Here is a 16,095-nt window from a genome sequence, read left to right as displayed (position 1 = left end):
TATTGTCTGGGAATTACTCGGAGGAATCTAGTTATCATCTGGGATTCACTGCAAGCGAAATGATATTTCAATGTGACATTTAAACATGTCGAATAGAAAGTGATAGGTAGCAGTTTTTTCCAATGTCAAGCACAGTGCTCCTCGAAGGCCAATTTCAAGTTCATATTAGAGGTGTTAGAAGAATATGGAAGTAAAAATACATCCATTCTGACTCCTTTAAGTGTTAATCACAACATTGTTAAGAAAGGCATTCCATGATGCACTTAGCAGATTCTAATCCAAATTCAGATCAACACACATAGAGATTTTTTTTTTTAAAAAAAAAGGTGATTGCAGGCTTGAGTTCCAGACTCTATTTGGGGAAGAGATCTGATTCTGATTCTGATTCTGCCTTTATTTTAAAATGTCTATGACGGCTGATACTGATAGTGAGTGATTAATAATGTCATGAACACTGAAATCTCTAATCAACGCGTCCGAGTTGGATTTAGAAAAAAACGTAGGAACCAGAAGAAACTGGAAAAGAGTTATATACGAAAGAGACAAGATCCCAAGAAGTCATATTTTGCATTTAAGCAGGCATAATGAAGGCATATTAAACATTTCATATCTTGATTCCATCGAAAGCTCTACCTCTCAAAAGATTGAGATTGAGCCTTTTCACCTGCTGATGCTTGTTCACATTCCAACCTCTTGAGAGAGAGGGGATTTATCAATAGGATTACTCTAAGAAATTGTCCAAGCTTATGATCACATATAATTCTCCAACAGTCACTTTCCAGCATTCAAATAGGAACAAAATAGAAGGAAAAAAAAGTTTACAGAATCATTTCCTCTGCATATCTAAATTGGAACACCAAAAATATTGCAGTAGGAAAAAGGTTTTGAAGTTTAACATGATCATGACAAATCTTCATAAACTGGGTTACAACTTACAACATGAAGGTAAAATCCACCCCTACTTTGATGAATCATGACTGTCAGAATCTTTCTTATGATGAATTGCCTCAACTACAGCCTCAATCTCTTCCTTGACTCGTTCAAACACACCAGGTGCTTTTACCTCATCAACATCAGTTTTCTCATCAATGTCATCACTCCTCCCGTGAGTTTCTTTGTGATGGTGAGGTGTTTTATCATGGTGAAATACAGCCTCCACCTCCTCCTTCACTCGCTCAAGAATGTTTGGGGCTTTCACTTCTTTTTCTTCCACAGTGCAGAATTAAAACTCAGGAATCCATTCATACATAATTCTAATGTCACATATATACATACTCAAATGCAGCTTGAGTGAATAATCACATCATGTTCTAACAATCCAAAAGAATGAAGATACGTCACAAAGTGGGTAACCAACACGGGGCAATCTTAAAAGAGCAAATCCCAATAGTAATTAATTAAATTATGATGGCCGATTGCGATAATACTCAATGGATTGTTCTTCCTCTTGAGGACAAAGGACATATTGTACCTTATCAGTTTGAATCGAAATTTCTAATCGTCCACGAATATGATGAAAATTTTCCAGAAAATTCACGACGAAGATGGGTGGTAGATCAAAATAGGAATACTTAATCCAAAATAACAACAAATAAGGTGTACTACACACACAAGATACCTGTAAACATATAAAGATGGCGCTTCCATGATGATACCTGAAAGCGAGTCTTCTTTAGGCTTCTTCGGATCCATATCTGCCATTGAAAATGTGTGACGAACTCGACAGCGGAATAGCAATGTGCAAGTTTTTCTGTTTTATTTTAATATTTCCCAGATTTATGCACGAGAGAAATGGGCGTTCAGGGCCCAAAAATTTTTGCGCCTTTTCGTCGACTCAATGTGTTATTTCAATCCAACCTGTCAATTTTATTTGTACCAAAAACGCAGTGCTTTTTATCAAAAAAGCCCAACTATCCATGTATGTAGGCCCAGATCCAATTTGTCATAGTTTGACCCCAAATGCCTCTTCCTTATTATAACACTTAATTAGCTAATTTAAGTAGATTAAAAATATTATTTAAATTAGTTAATATGATATATTTTTTTCTAAAATATCTTAAGTATTTTCCTTAATTCTTTCCCTCCCTCTCCTATTTAATTATTATTGGGTGAATATCAATAGGGTTAATTTGGGAAAAAAAATAATAAACATGTGAAATAAGTATTATATATAAGATCAATATTAACTCCTTAATTAGGTCCTGATTGGAGGAGTAATATATTGATTTCTCATAAGATTTGGGCAGGCACGCCCTTTTTCTTTTTGTTTATAAAATGACGCTTGATCGATATTTTTCTATTCTTCAAAGATAATAGAACCTATGAGAGTCAAATATAAATATGCGTGCACGCACACACACATATATATGGGGAAATAGCAAATAAAAACTCCCCTAATATGTGAAATTGTGATTTGAGACTCTAAATTAGGAAAATAACAAATAAATATCTGGTCTCACATTGTAAATATAAAATCTTGATGAAATGTCTAAAATACCTTTCAACCAAATGATAAGTTTACTTTAGCGAATGATAATTTCAGTAGACCAAATTACAACTTAGTCGGGGGGCATTTCAGACATTTCACCAAGATTTTATATTTGCAATATGGGATCAGGTCTTTATTTGTTATTTTCCAAATTTAGAGTCGCAAATCACAATTTCACATATTGGGGGTCTTTATTTGTTATTTTTCCTATATATATTAAATACAATATAATCCCTTTTTTTTTTATAGAAAAATCAATGTAATTCACTCCAATTCAATGAAAAAAAATACTTTGCAATTGCCTATACTCTCCATCTATTTTTCACTTAATACCCATGCATGTTTGTTAATTACATTCTTTAAATTTGCTCTATTTCCATTAATTTCTACAGGGCTAACGGTGTGGTGGGACAGACTTAAAAGATTTAATCAAGATATAAAAACATGCACACACCAAAGTAAAAATCGAAAATAGAATATATTATTCGAAAAATGATTTTTCTCATAAAATAGCCCTCCAAACAAAAATGAAAAAGAATAAATAAAATGAAGACATAGAGCCCTCCGGCAAAAATGATTACATATAAGTGTGAATTTAAATACAAGTATGAAAAAGAGAAAGGAAAATCAGGTCAAAAAAAAAGAAAAGAGCGAGAGAAAGCAAAATACAAGATATATAAGGAATTTGGATGGGATGGATCCTGTACGTGCTAGTACAGCACTTGGAACACATGGAAGGCAGCGGGATTGGGGAAATAGCTGCGTCAAGGCGCCAGCAAGACAGAAGTAGTTGGAGCTGATTCACGATGACGGACGGATGGTCGGTGGTTTCGCCGCTCTCCCTTTCATCTCTCCCTTCCATTAAAGTATATTCCTCAGCCGAAACTGCCCCTTCCCTAATTCCTAGTTCCTACGCATAGTGTATGTCAACTTAGTAAATTCTAACCTGCTCAGGAAATTCCATTACCTTCATACACAAGGAATAATAAATTTCATATGGTACTAATGAATTGACTTATAAATCAGATAAAAAAAAATTCATTCTCTTTTTATTCTATAAATAGGACCAAAAAATTATATTGCATTTTAATTTAAAACCTCAGAAATTAGGCTTACGAGTCTTCCCACATTTATTCATTAAATCTACTAAATTCAATTATATTCTAGGGCAATGTAGCGCCTAAAATGCCAATATTATTTTTTAGGTGTATCGAACGCCCTAATCTTATTAATGGTGAATTTTATCCATACTTTTAAAATGTGGTGCAATCTCACTTTTTTTTTTTTTAAAAATCACATTATTTTCTTTTACTCATCTTAACAATTAAAATTGATAATTTTGGTTACTTTGATCATATTAGTGACAACTTTTATACAAAATAGTAAAATTACAATCATTTAAAAAAAACTAAGAAATGGATGAGATTGCATCAAATTTAATAGATAATTAGCTAAAAAGATTATGATATTAGATACACCTGAAATATACTTTTACGGTAAATTCTATGTGAAACTTCTCCGCACATTCACACGCTTGACCTCTATATATGAAATTATAATTAAAGCATAAGTGGTTGTCCATGCGTGTGTTAATAAGTCAGGAATTCTGGGGACATGACCTTTGAAGCAGAGTCGCACATTAAAGTCACCGTACCCTAACCGCGTTGGAGAATTTCAAAATAGACAGTTAAACTACCTCCAGCTAGGGGCAGCCATGGGTATCTGTGTATGTGCGTGTGTGTTCCAACTGCCGGCTTTCAATTTGAGGGATCTAGAATCCTGAATCCCATGTGTTCATCGGGCGCGTACGATAACGATGCCTTCCTGCTTGCCTGTGTCTTTGGTCATCATATCACCCCTTCTTCCCCTCCTTCTAAATTTTCACTTCCATCTTTTTCTTTTTTTCATTAAAAAATTAATTTTTTTAATCCTTATAATTTTCACTTGATTAAAACTCAATCTTTAAATTTTGCTTAAATACAATTTAGTTTCTATAATTTTTATTCAATTGATTCAAGTGCATTCATATTGTTCTGACCATTTAAAACTTCATATCTAGTTTTAATATAAAAGTTAATTAGGAGGTTGGATTCAGTGTGAAACATAGACCTCAGTTCACTTTATTTAGAAAAAAACAACATATATTTATTATAAATAATAAAATTAACTTATTTTTTTAATATATGCAAATGAGTTATGTAGCTGTTAAAGACTAGAGATAGTATAATTTTATTTTTTAAAATATAAGGATTGAGTTGTATGGACTATTGAGTTAAAATTCAGTGAGTGAGTTACATGTAAATCAAAGTTATAAATAATAAGTTGCACTGAAGACGTATGATCCTTACGATATGATTTTTCTCATTCATAAATATTTGAACAATTGATATTTGCTTAAAAGGAATTGAATACTTCACTCAATCCAACTGCTATAGATATTTGGTTATATTCGACGTTTGTTGTAGGTAAGAGCATTGTTTCCTCCAAAACAAAAATATTTTTGGTTAAATTTTATGTATATATTACGTGTTTCCCCCTTCTTTGATATAAAAAAATATTACATTGCTTTTCTTGTTTATAATTCCCTTTCATACCTATTATAAGAATTTCTAACATGTTTCTTAAACAAATCTGGTCTAAAATAACAGTTTTTTTTGGTTTAATATCCTTAATAAGCTATAAAATTTTATAACTAATAAAATATTTTTTCCCTAATTAATAACTTTCATTCGAAGTAATTTTAACAATTTGTGAGAAATAATTGATTTCAACTATTTTTAATTTATAAGAATTCATTATTAATAGATGCCTGTAAATAGAATCAGACGGGCATTATGCTAGCCTTTTATTAGGTCTACCTAGTTATTTATTTGTCATTTTCGTTATCAGTATTCAGTATATAACGCTTTCAGATTGTCTCTATTTAATATTTATAATTACGGACTATATTTGTCTGAAGACATCATATTTGAAGCAAGTACTGTGAGTAGATATTATGGTTTGATGATAACGACATTGATTTATTGAAACTTGAAAATGAGTTATATGCATATTGCATCCCATAACGTGATCAAGCATGTCCACGCATGTGTTTCTTGGTTGGGCGTTCAAATATTTGCTTTGACATTAAATATCTTCAAATATTTATTGTTATAACTAAATTCTCAATCAAATTTAATAGTCAATTTTTTTCCATATTTTATTATTTACTTGAATGTAATAATGGATCATAATTATAATTATGACCAAATGAATAAATCTGCCCATAAAGTATATATCTTAAGCTTTAAATTCACAGGTAGCATGTCCCAATTGGATGTGTATGCTATAAGTTATGAATTTTTGAAGTTCAAGCAGAAAATTTGTTTTAATTTAATGAACATAAGCAGACCTAAGTTTTCTGCCTTTGATATCTTATAATAATCCAAGGGAAAATGTAGAAAAGGAGCTTAAAAATTATTAAAACTTAAATAAGAAATTCCTATAAAAATATGTTGTTATTTATAAATTAGACGTAGTTAAAACTTATTAAAGTATTAAAAAAACATGATTTAGGATTTAATAATTTTGAGGTTCTTTTTCTGTCACCCTCTCATAAACAAAACTCTTTGTAAATATTTTTTATGGTTTAATTATATTTTTAATGCCCCTGGTAAAACTCTCTGGTTAATAGTAAGCATTTCTCACTAGGCCATGTCTTTCCAATATGATCATCAACTGTTTTGTTATTCTTCTATTAATGATTTTTGAGGTCGTCTTAGAGGTTTATTCAAGGTATTATTGAATATGAAATATAAATATTTTTTTTAATAGACCTAACTCTTTTATTAGACTCAACTTATGATACAATATAAATCTTTTTAGATGTGTGTTATATAAAATAAAAAAAATTGTGTATATGTACAAACTAGTTGTTAAGAGAGTTACATCTATTTAAAATACCCTATGATATTAGATACTCTTTCGTTCCTTAATATAGGAGTTAATATTGGTCTCATATATAAGATCTGTTTCGTATGTTTATCAATTTTTTTTTCCAAATTAGTCCTATTGATATCCTTCAATAATAATCAAATAGGAGAAAGAGAGAAGAAATTAAGAAAGATGCTCATGATGTTGTAGAAAAATATATCATATTAACTAATTTAACTAATATCTTTAATATACTCAAATTAACTAATTAGGTCTTACTACCTCCGGTCCTTAATATAAGACCCCGTTGACTTTTAGTTTGGTCCTAATTATAAGACCCCGATCCATTTTGTCTCTCATATTTATGCATTTTTTCCCAAGATAGTCCTTCTAATAATTATAGTTCTAACCAACACACTTAATTAGCAAGGATATTTTAGGAATGACAACACTTATTTGTTACAAATAACTAATTTAACTTACTTCCTTAATCTCCTTAAATTAGTCAACTGGGTCTTATAATTAGGACCGGAGGTAGTATATTAAATATTGAAAGAGTACTACATATCTTGATATTATTTTTAAGCCCCTGAATGGTAGAACTCATCTTAAACTCTTATCAAATAATCTGGGTTAAATTATATATGCTCTCAAGTTTAAAAATAAAAATAAAAAAGTTTCAAAATTTCATGGGCATGATTTACTGAAAATGCACCCCCCTAATGTAACGTCTAATCAGGGACGCACACCCTCTGATCTTTTTTTAACTTTTTGGGGAGGGGTGGTGGGGGAGAGGACGCACTCTGAGGTGCACCTAAACGCATCCGAAGGTCAAATCTAACTATAGCTTTTCATCAACGAATATTTATTTTTAAAATAAAAATAAGAAATATTTGACCCATCAATCTCTTTCTTAGACAAATATTTTAAAATAAATACATTAAGAATATCGACAATCAATTGGAGTACATTTCACGACCGGGCTTAGAATCTGAAGAATTTCTCGACGCGCAATTAATTGGAAATCAACGTTTCTTTTTAAAAAAAAAAAAAATTTAACCCCTTTGATCGGTTTGAGAAATTTATGCACGTTTGAAGATATCATATTATTTATATTTTAAATTAAAGTATATAAGCAAAGCAATCTAATAACAAAAGTTTATAGAGAAATTGAAATTATGGTTAATAATAATCAATAAACCAAGTAATATAAGTTGAATTTAGGAGCTTAATGCGCAAAAAAATGGCAAATTCAGCCAATTCATCCAAAGTATAACTTTTCTTGGGCTAGCTTACCAACCTGCATATACAGGTTTGGATTGGCTAAAAGTGAACCCGTGTGGAGATAAGTTTTTTTAGCTGTATTGCTTAGCTTGCAACTTATAAATTAGCTTATATTACCAACCCTAACTCTAAATGTTTTGTATAACATGGTTGACATATGGAATCCCGTTTTCACTGTTATATAGGATTTGTTACCAATTTGTCTGTGTTGTTATATGTCATATAGGGGGTTGCGTATCCTCGCAACACAGTCATCTTGTAACAAAGTATCGATATCGTTGGATCTCAAACATTATACTTAAGCAAAACAGAGCAAAAAGTAATGAAATGTGATAATTAATTGAATAGATCTTATAGCTGAGATATATAGGGATTGATATAATCACATGGACGATTAAATTATTTAAATGTTTCAATAACTTAGATTTGTTTTTATTTTATTAAATGTAAGATTTAAACGTGTGACTATAACACTAAACTTAACATAGGAGTGCAACACAAAAAAACACACTCGACGTGGCGAGTCCTTATATCTAGCAACTATCTATTTGATTCAGAGGAAAAATTTAAATACCCTTTTATTTTATTTCTAATTAGACTTAAAATCAAACAAAGTTAGGTAACTGAACTGCACATTATTTCTTATCATGGTGTTGCCACATGAACCATATGCATAATATATTTATTAAATTTATGATTTTATTAAAAAAATGATATAATAGAGCATCATAAAAGCATCTAATTTTTAAATTAAAAGTTTTTAATATATGATATAGAAAAAGGCTGTTTTACATTATATTTGAAATAGAAAAATTCGTCTGTCATGCATTAACTGTAATTACATACCATCTTCAAACCCGTAAAATTAATCCTATGTTTGGTATGAAGGAATTGAAAACAAAGAGAGATGAAAAAAAAATTTAACGAGCTTGATTTAAAAAATTAGAAAAGTAGGATTATAAAATTTTGATAAAAAGAAGATATAAGATATAAGAGCAAACAAAATTAGCTATTAACCTCGCTTTTTGAATTTTTTAAATTGAACTTATTAAAATTTTTCCTCTCCTCATATTCCTTTTATTTCCCTCATATCAAATAGATCCTAAAGGACTGAGCTTCTCTCCTCTACCCTTTTCCTCCTCCTGCTCCTTTTATCACCATTACATTAGATTTTAATTATTCATATTTAATATTCTATAAAAATATTATTATAATTTTATTTAAAAATACATAAATAAGTTTGAAATGTTAAAATCTGATTTGAACAATTTACAACTACGGTGAAAAAAAGAATAAGAAAGAAAAAGCTACTTTATACTACTACTACTACTACTATTAATAATAATAATAATAATAATAATAATAATAATAATAATCTATAATTATGAACTATTCAGATCAGATTTTAAAAATTTAAAACTAAAATTATAATAGTATTTTTATAGTGTGTTAAATATGAACCATTAAAATCTAATCCAACGATGATGAAGCGGTACAAGAGGGGTAGAGGAGAGAAGCTGATTCCAAAATTAATATAAAAACTACATAACTAATATAAAAATATTAAAAAAATAGTTAAATTAATTATTTACACCATATGTATGGTAACTTTCCTAAACTACCATATTTAATAATATGAATTGAAACTGGAGCCTCTTGGTATATACAATCAATAAATATATTCTGAGGAAAAAAATTATAAATTTGCAAGACAATATAGACTGATATTATATTTTGGAGCAAATTTAATTCCTAACCAAATCTTACAGAACAGATAGTATATGTGAAAAATCGCCAAATAGCAGACAGCAGACCAGAGTTTCTCTCTTTTGACTCTTTCTCTTTCTTCCGCCTTGCCGCGTTACCATTTCTGATTCCTTAAGAAAGTAACATAACCATAACCATCAATGCTCTCTCTCGCGCACGCAAATACGTGTGTATATATATAGATAGGTGAGTGTGTATGCATGTTCATGCTCCAGTTTGAAATCTTCAACTTAATTCAATTCAAAGCCCTCGTGGCTTCTGCAAGTGTGACCCAAGTTTCCGATTTTCTATTCAACATAACCCAATTCATGGGACTTCGTTAGTCTCACAGCCTTCATTTTTTTTTCTTTTCTTCCCATTCAAAACCAAGCCGGGTTTTAGGCATCAGACTTCCAAAAGGAGGACTCCATTTTCTGCAGTAATTCCTTTCTCCTACGTGTTTGAAGAAATCACATTCAGTACATTTCCATCCATCCCTTTCGTGTTTTTCCACTCCTTCTGGTCTATAAAAGTAGGATACTGGCTTCCCATTTCGGAGTCATAACTTGGATTCTTTCTTCTACAGCACATGAGGTACGTGATCTTACATCTCTTTCTCGATCCTCTGTTTCTTCGTATTTTCCTAGTCTTTAGTTTATGTCTACTTATTAGTCCCAATCTTTGGAGTCCTATGGTTGCAGTCTAAGTATCAATACTTTTGTGCCTCTGTTCTGTTTGCAATTAAGTTTACCAGAAATCATATAGAACAGGGAAGATGATGACTCGACTTTTACTGAGAATCGCTTGCTTGGGATTTGAATGTTCTGCAACCTGCATTTGTATATAAGATGAAGTCCACGGTTGATGGTCAAAGCTAATAATCAATAGTAAATGGTCTTGGTCTTAAATTTCAACTATTGAAGAAAATTCTAAACTTCCATGTTTCTTTCATTTTGCAGAGGAATGGAAACAGTAGCGATTAGACATATGAACTTTGAGTCTAAGGAAGGAGAGATCACATTGAGAACAAGCAGCTTCAAGAAAAGAAGTTGCGGCGATTTCTATAAACCTGATAAACTAGACGGGGTTATTACTGAAGAATCAAAATGTCCAAAGAAAAGGAAGGTGTCGAATCTGAAGCTCCAAACCTCATTCTCATTCAAATATCTAGTTACAGAGAAATCCCATTCGGAGGGAAAACTTGAGGACTTTTTCAATCAACAAAGCTCCACAACAGCTCTGTTGCCAAAACCAGAAACAACATGGTTCTCTCCTAAGTCCAATGGAGAGCTTGAGGGAGCGGCAATTAAGGTGCAGAAAGTTTACAAGGGTTATCGGACACGAAGAAATCTAGCAGATTGTGCAGTTGTTTGCGAGGAACTATGGTTTGTTTGTTCTATACCAAACTTATGCTTCTTTCTTTGATTTTCTTTGAAAAATATTATGATTGTTAGTTCTGTTTTGTGCTGGGGCCGATCCACGTTGACTAACTTGACAAAAAGTGATATCTTACGGACTTGAGTTGGTGGTCAACTCTGTCACCGGTCGATCCTTGAAACCTTTTTTTTTTTTTGGTTAGATGAGTCTTATGTGATGAACAAATCTTGGAGAGATTGAGAGATCATAACTTTTGATTCGATCATTGAAACTATTTTCATATTATGCTTTTTTTTTAAATCTTATTTCCTGTTCATCATCGTGCGTGACAATTGGGTTTTACCAAGAAGGCATCAATTTGAACTCCTAAACTTCTCCTCTGTTACGTTGGTTTTGGTTTATATTTCAATGTTTGGAACATTTATTTCCTTATATTTACTCGAGTTGAATGGGTTTTCTTTGATTTTTTACATAAATAACTACCCTATATATATATATATTAATTCACAAAACGTCATGTGGGTCGATAAATTGACCAGGAAAAATGTATTCTTGTATGTGTTATGCCAGAAACAAGCGTACCTCTTTATGCATATTTCATGTTTTGATTTCCACTGCTTTCAAATTCATCATTATTCATTGATACACTAAGTGGGTTTAATTTAATTAAATTCTTACAGGTGGAAAGCTATAGACTTTGCAACATTGAACCGATGCTCTATTTCATACTTTGACTCAGATAAATCAGAACCAGCTGTTTCAAAATGGGCAAGAGCGAGGACCATGGCTGCTAAGGTACACCCTTTTCATATTGGAACCAAAGTTAATTACAACCTTTTTTCCTTTTAGCACTTTGACTGAGCTGCCAAGACTGGAATGTCTTTTTGGCGTCATTCATAATAATTCACGTATTCTTTAAGCCATTGCTTCAAACATAATTAAACTTAATCACACACATATATGCCTCTGGCTTTCCGGTTGGATTTTTGACTAAGACTAACAATAATTTTGGAGAGAAGAATTCCAAATTTTCAATCTCTTCTTAAGTCGACAGAATTCTTTTTGAATAATGTGGCCTTTATTTATTTATTTATTTTCCTGCTTGGTAGGTGGGAAAAGGCTTGTCCAAAGATGAGATGGCCCAGAAATTAGCGCTGAGGCATTGGCTTGAAGCTGTAAGTTCATTCAAAATTTCAAATGAGTCTATAGGTTGACCATTAATGCTGATTCTTAAGGCCACGTTCCCTGAAATTTCTTCATAGATCGATCAAGGGCTCAGACTTTTCTTGGTGTTGTTCTGTGCAGATTGATCCTCGTCATCGTTATGGCCACAACCTTCACATCTACTATGATGTCTGGTTTCATAGCCAGAGCTCTCAACCCTTTTTCTACTGGTAAATATCAATAACACTGGTTATTATTAATTTTTATATAAAAATATAATAAATAAATATTTTTTTATAAGGCACTATACGTACCTCATTATTATAATATATATTTTGTAGAAAAAAATTTATCTATATGTCGTAGTACACACATGGACACACACGCACAAGTAGGATATATGTATTTTAAGATTACCTGCCTCATACGTCAAAAGACACCTGCCGTAGTAAATGGGAACAAATTCTGTATTTGTTAGGGATGAACAATTACAAGGACTAGTTTCATTTATAAACTGTTTGCATGAAATTTAGAATTTGTATTTTATTTGAAGAAGGCTATAATTGCTTTTAAAGAAAGCTAATATCAAAATTAAATTGTAATAAAAAAATCTGATAATGAATCCACTAAGATATGATAATAATTTTAGTGATTTGTTTTCTAATTTGTAATTTCGGAATGTACTTAAGGTTGGACGTTGGAGATGGAAAAGAAGTAAATCTGGAAGAGTGCCCTAGGAGCAAATTGGTAAAGCAGTGCATAAAGTACCTGGGACCCGTAAGTCTCTTCACCGACATATACCCATCTGTACTTGAAGTTTCTTTCTTTTCTGAAAGTAAAGCCATCCTGTGCATTATATTGCCTTGACTTTGCCATATATCTGTGAATAGTATTACTAATTAATTTATTGAATGGAAAGATTTTCATTTCGAACTGTTTGCCCAGAAAGGAATTCAGGTCATAATGGGGTTGGTTGGTTTTGGTTGAAATGATATTGCAGAAAGAGAGGGAGGCATATGAAGTGAGTGTGAAGAATGGAAGGCTAGTTTTTACACAAAGCCAACAACTAGTTCACACTCAGGAAGGATCCAAGTGGATTTTTGTACTAAGTAGCTCCAGAACTCTGTATGTAGGCGAGAAGAAGAAAGGCCAATTTCAACACTCTAGTTTCTTGCCGGTGGCGCCACCATTGCTTCTGGAAGATTGGTTGCTCTCAGTGGAGTTCTTCATGTAAGACTCAATATATATATATATATATGTTTGATCATAATTTCTTAAACTCTGTAATTTCTAAGGAACAATCAAAGACCATATATATTGATGTCAGTTCATTTGGTTATTGTTGATCAGGCTATATGGCCATACAGTGGTCATTACCGTCCAACCAAGAAGAACTTTGATGAATTTCTTGCCTTCCTGCAAGAGCACAATGTGGACTTGACTAATGTAAAGGTGAAGAAAAAACCAGAATCTTAAGCAGCCTTTTTCTGTATAACGTACGCCTTCATAGTATCTGGACTATAAATACTCTTCATATAAAACACAGTCCAAAAAAGTAGCTTATAAGTCATTACACAGACAGAGGTTTATGTAAACCATGGCCATTAGATTTAGCCGACCAATGACGAGGATGTAAAGATACTAATTTGAAAAATAATTCCTGAAACGGGTTTATGCAGACGTATGCTGTAGACGAGGATGTGCCTCCTTCTGAGCCAGTTGATGATAAGGTGGGCCAGCAAGCGCAGTCTACAACAGAAGCAATGAGGGTCCCAGGGAGGCAGCCATTAACAAAGCAAAAGCAGTGGGTGGCCCCACCACCAAGGTGGCCGTGGAATCTTCTTCTTCTTCATCGTCTTCTCGTCAAGACAAAAATGCCGACAAGTCCATGTCAAGCAGCAAATGGACTACTGGAGCTGGTCCTCGTATTGGTTGTGTCAGAGAATACCCAACAAACCTCCGAGTTCAAGCCCTTCAACACCTTCATCTCTCTCCAGACTTACTCAAAACCCTAACTCTAATTTCGTGAATTTCCCTATTCCCTCTCCAAGACCTTCTTCCAATTCCACTTATCACCTAGACTAGTTCATCTCAGTCTTCCTCGGCCTCCTGCCCCACTTAATAACAGCACTCCTTCAAATTAGTTCTACCCTTATTAGATCTCTGAATCAGGTTCATGATGATCTGATATACTCTTCAAATTCAAATTCAAAATTCATAATGATATTAGGACACTTGGTAGGCTCTGTGAATTAGTGAGGTTATTATTGTTCAACGTTTTGAAGGGTTAGGTGTATAGGCACTCATTCAGCCCCTTTTTTAAGTTTGGACCATTTATTGACAGGAGTTTGTAGGAGGAAGAAGGGACACAAAGTAGAAGCTAACCCATATTTGTTTTTTTACTTCATTTTTCCTTCTTTCTTTGGTTAATTATAATTATTCCTTTTGGTCCAATCTTCTTGTCATTTACCATATCTCTCTGCACAAGAATTCTTACTCTCTCCTCGTCAGATTCTTGTGCATGCCCATTAGTTTTTTGGGGTTGCAGTCAACATCCCATTCTGTAATTCAAATAATCAAGTTAATGACATATATAGTTTTTTCTTTGTTTCTTTTCAATTTAACTTTCCACCTGCCTCTGTGAATTTTTCCCCCCTTCTTTCTGCAAATTTAGTTTTTCAAGCAATGTCCCCAACCCACATCATCATATTCAACATACAGATAATTTAGACATAAACGAGTTAGCATGATGTCTTCACCCCCCACAAGCACATGTCAAGGAGTTTACTTTGAAACATGGCATGATATAATTAAGAAGTTCAAATTAATTATTTCTATATATGACACTATATATATATATATATATATCATTCAAAAGCTAATAACATTTATACTATCAAATACACTAGACACCAAAGATTTTGAGTTTATCTGAAAGAAGATTTTGAATTTTAATTTTTTAAATATAAAAATTATCTTTGAATTGAAGAACTCTTTTCAGTTAAGTTTTTTTCCAAGCTCTTTCTTAAGAAATGAAACCTATTATAGCTCGTGCTAACTTAAATTAAATCTTTGAAAAAAAAAAGTGCAACATTAAATGAATCTAACCAACTTGACTAAACGTGATTGAAATTTAATACAGCTAGTGAAGGTTGACGTATTTGAATAAAAAATATGGCGAACATCAATTTATCAATTAGATATGATTTTTTTGGCAATATATATATATATATATATTTAGAAAGATAGATCAAATAAAAAAAGGTAACAAATTGATACTAGATAGTTTTGAAGTGTCGTGGAATGCTTTGATTGGTAAGAGCGACGAGCCGGGATATTTGATTGGTTGAGAAATTTCTAAGAAGTCAAGATATGGTTTGGTTAGAGAGAACAAAGTTAAATGCATATGAGGACGAACGACGGTTCAAAACTTGAGATTGACCAAAATTCCTTAAAAAGGTGAGGCACTTAATCTATGAGTTGGAGTCAAAACTCCTGTTTATATGACTTGGACTCTTGACACAAGGCGACACTAATTTACGTTGTTAAGCTCTACATATTAGTGCAAACATGCCTGTTGTTCAATCTTCATCATGATGATTTTATAATGAGATCTTAGTGTGTCTTCTTCTTTCTTTGTTTTTTTTTGCCAACTAGTGTGTCTTCAATTTATACAAAAATTGGTAACTTTTTTTAATAAATTTTTTATAGTCATCAATAAAAGAAAATATGTTTTTTGAATTAAAGTTCATCGAATAACTTGAAATATTTTTTAAGGGCGTTTAACACCTCAAAATATTTTGTAGTTCAACCATTAACTTAAATATTTTTTCAGGTAAATCCAATGGAGCAATTGTGACTTTAAAGTATTTTTTTTTCCAGAAGCAATTTTAGTATCACCGTTAATTTCTCGAGAAGCTTGTTAAATAGATAAATAGATTATATTATAAATAATAACAAAGTTGATATATCTGCCAAGAGTTAATGACTTGATTAATGATAAACTTGTTCTTGGTTGGATCCAAGATTCGCATAGAGTCTAATTCCTTTGGGATATTAAAGTGATTCCCTTCTTCTCTCTCTTTTTTTTTTTTTGGCGCCCAAAATTGAAGTGCTTACTGCTT

At 32.0% G+C, this 16,095-nt stretch overlaps 1 protein-coding gene and 1 pseudogene across 1 annotated transcript; one reads left to right on the top strand and one right to left on the bottom strand.

Moving 5' to 3' along the window:
- Positions 1-548: 548 nt before the first annotated feature.
- Positions 549-1,745, bottom strand: LOC114721501 (uncharacterized). The gene is made up of 2 exons (XM_028907312.1): positions 1,656-1,745; positions 549-1,206 (listed from the first exon to the last, which is right to left on the bottom strand). Exons 1-2 carry the CDS (start codon positions 1,699-1,701, stop codon positions 959-961), a joined length of 294 nt encoding a protein of 97 aa, XP_028763145.1. The 5' UTR covers positions 1,702-1,745; the 3' UTR covers positions 549-958.
- Positions 1,746-10,393: 8,648 nt separating this feature from the next.
- Positions 10,394-13,986, top strand: LOC114721512 (IQ domain-containing protein IQM4-like; annotated as a pseudogene).
- Positions 13,987-16,095: the final 2,109 nt, after the last annotated feature.

This window comes from Neltuma alba, unplaced genomic scaffold (genome assembly GCF_004799145.2).
Source record: "Neltuma alba isolate B1F8T4 unplaced genomic scaffold, ASM479914v2 tig00012044_pilon, whole genome shotgun sequence".
Taxonomy (NCBI): Eukaryota; Viridiplantae; Streptophyta; class Magnoliopsida; order Fabales; family Fabaceae; genus Neltuma; species Neltuma alba.
Note: the sequence above shows the minus strand (reverse complement) of the source record. Positions and strands in the feature narration are given on the sequence as shown.

What these genes read in the sequence shown, in the direction of transcription:
- LOC114721501 (XM_028907312.1), bottom strand. Translation starts at nt 1,701, where the DNA reads ATGGCAGATATGGATCCGAAGAAGCCTAAAGAAGACTCGCTTTCAG. An exon ending in TAAAGAAGACTCGCTTTCAG is followed by an intron (nt 1,207 to 1,655) that starts GTATCATCATGG and finishes GCACTGTGGAAG; the next exon opens with AAAAAGAAGTGAAAGCCCCA.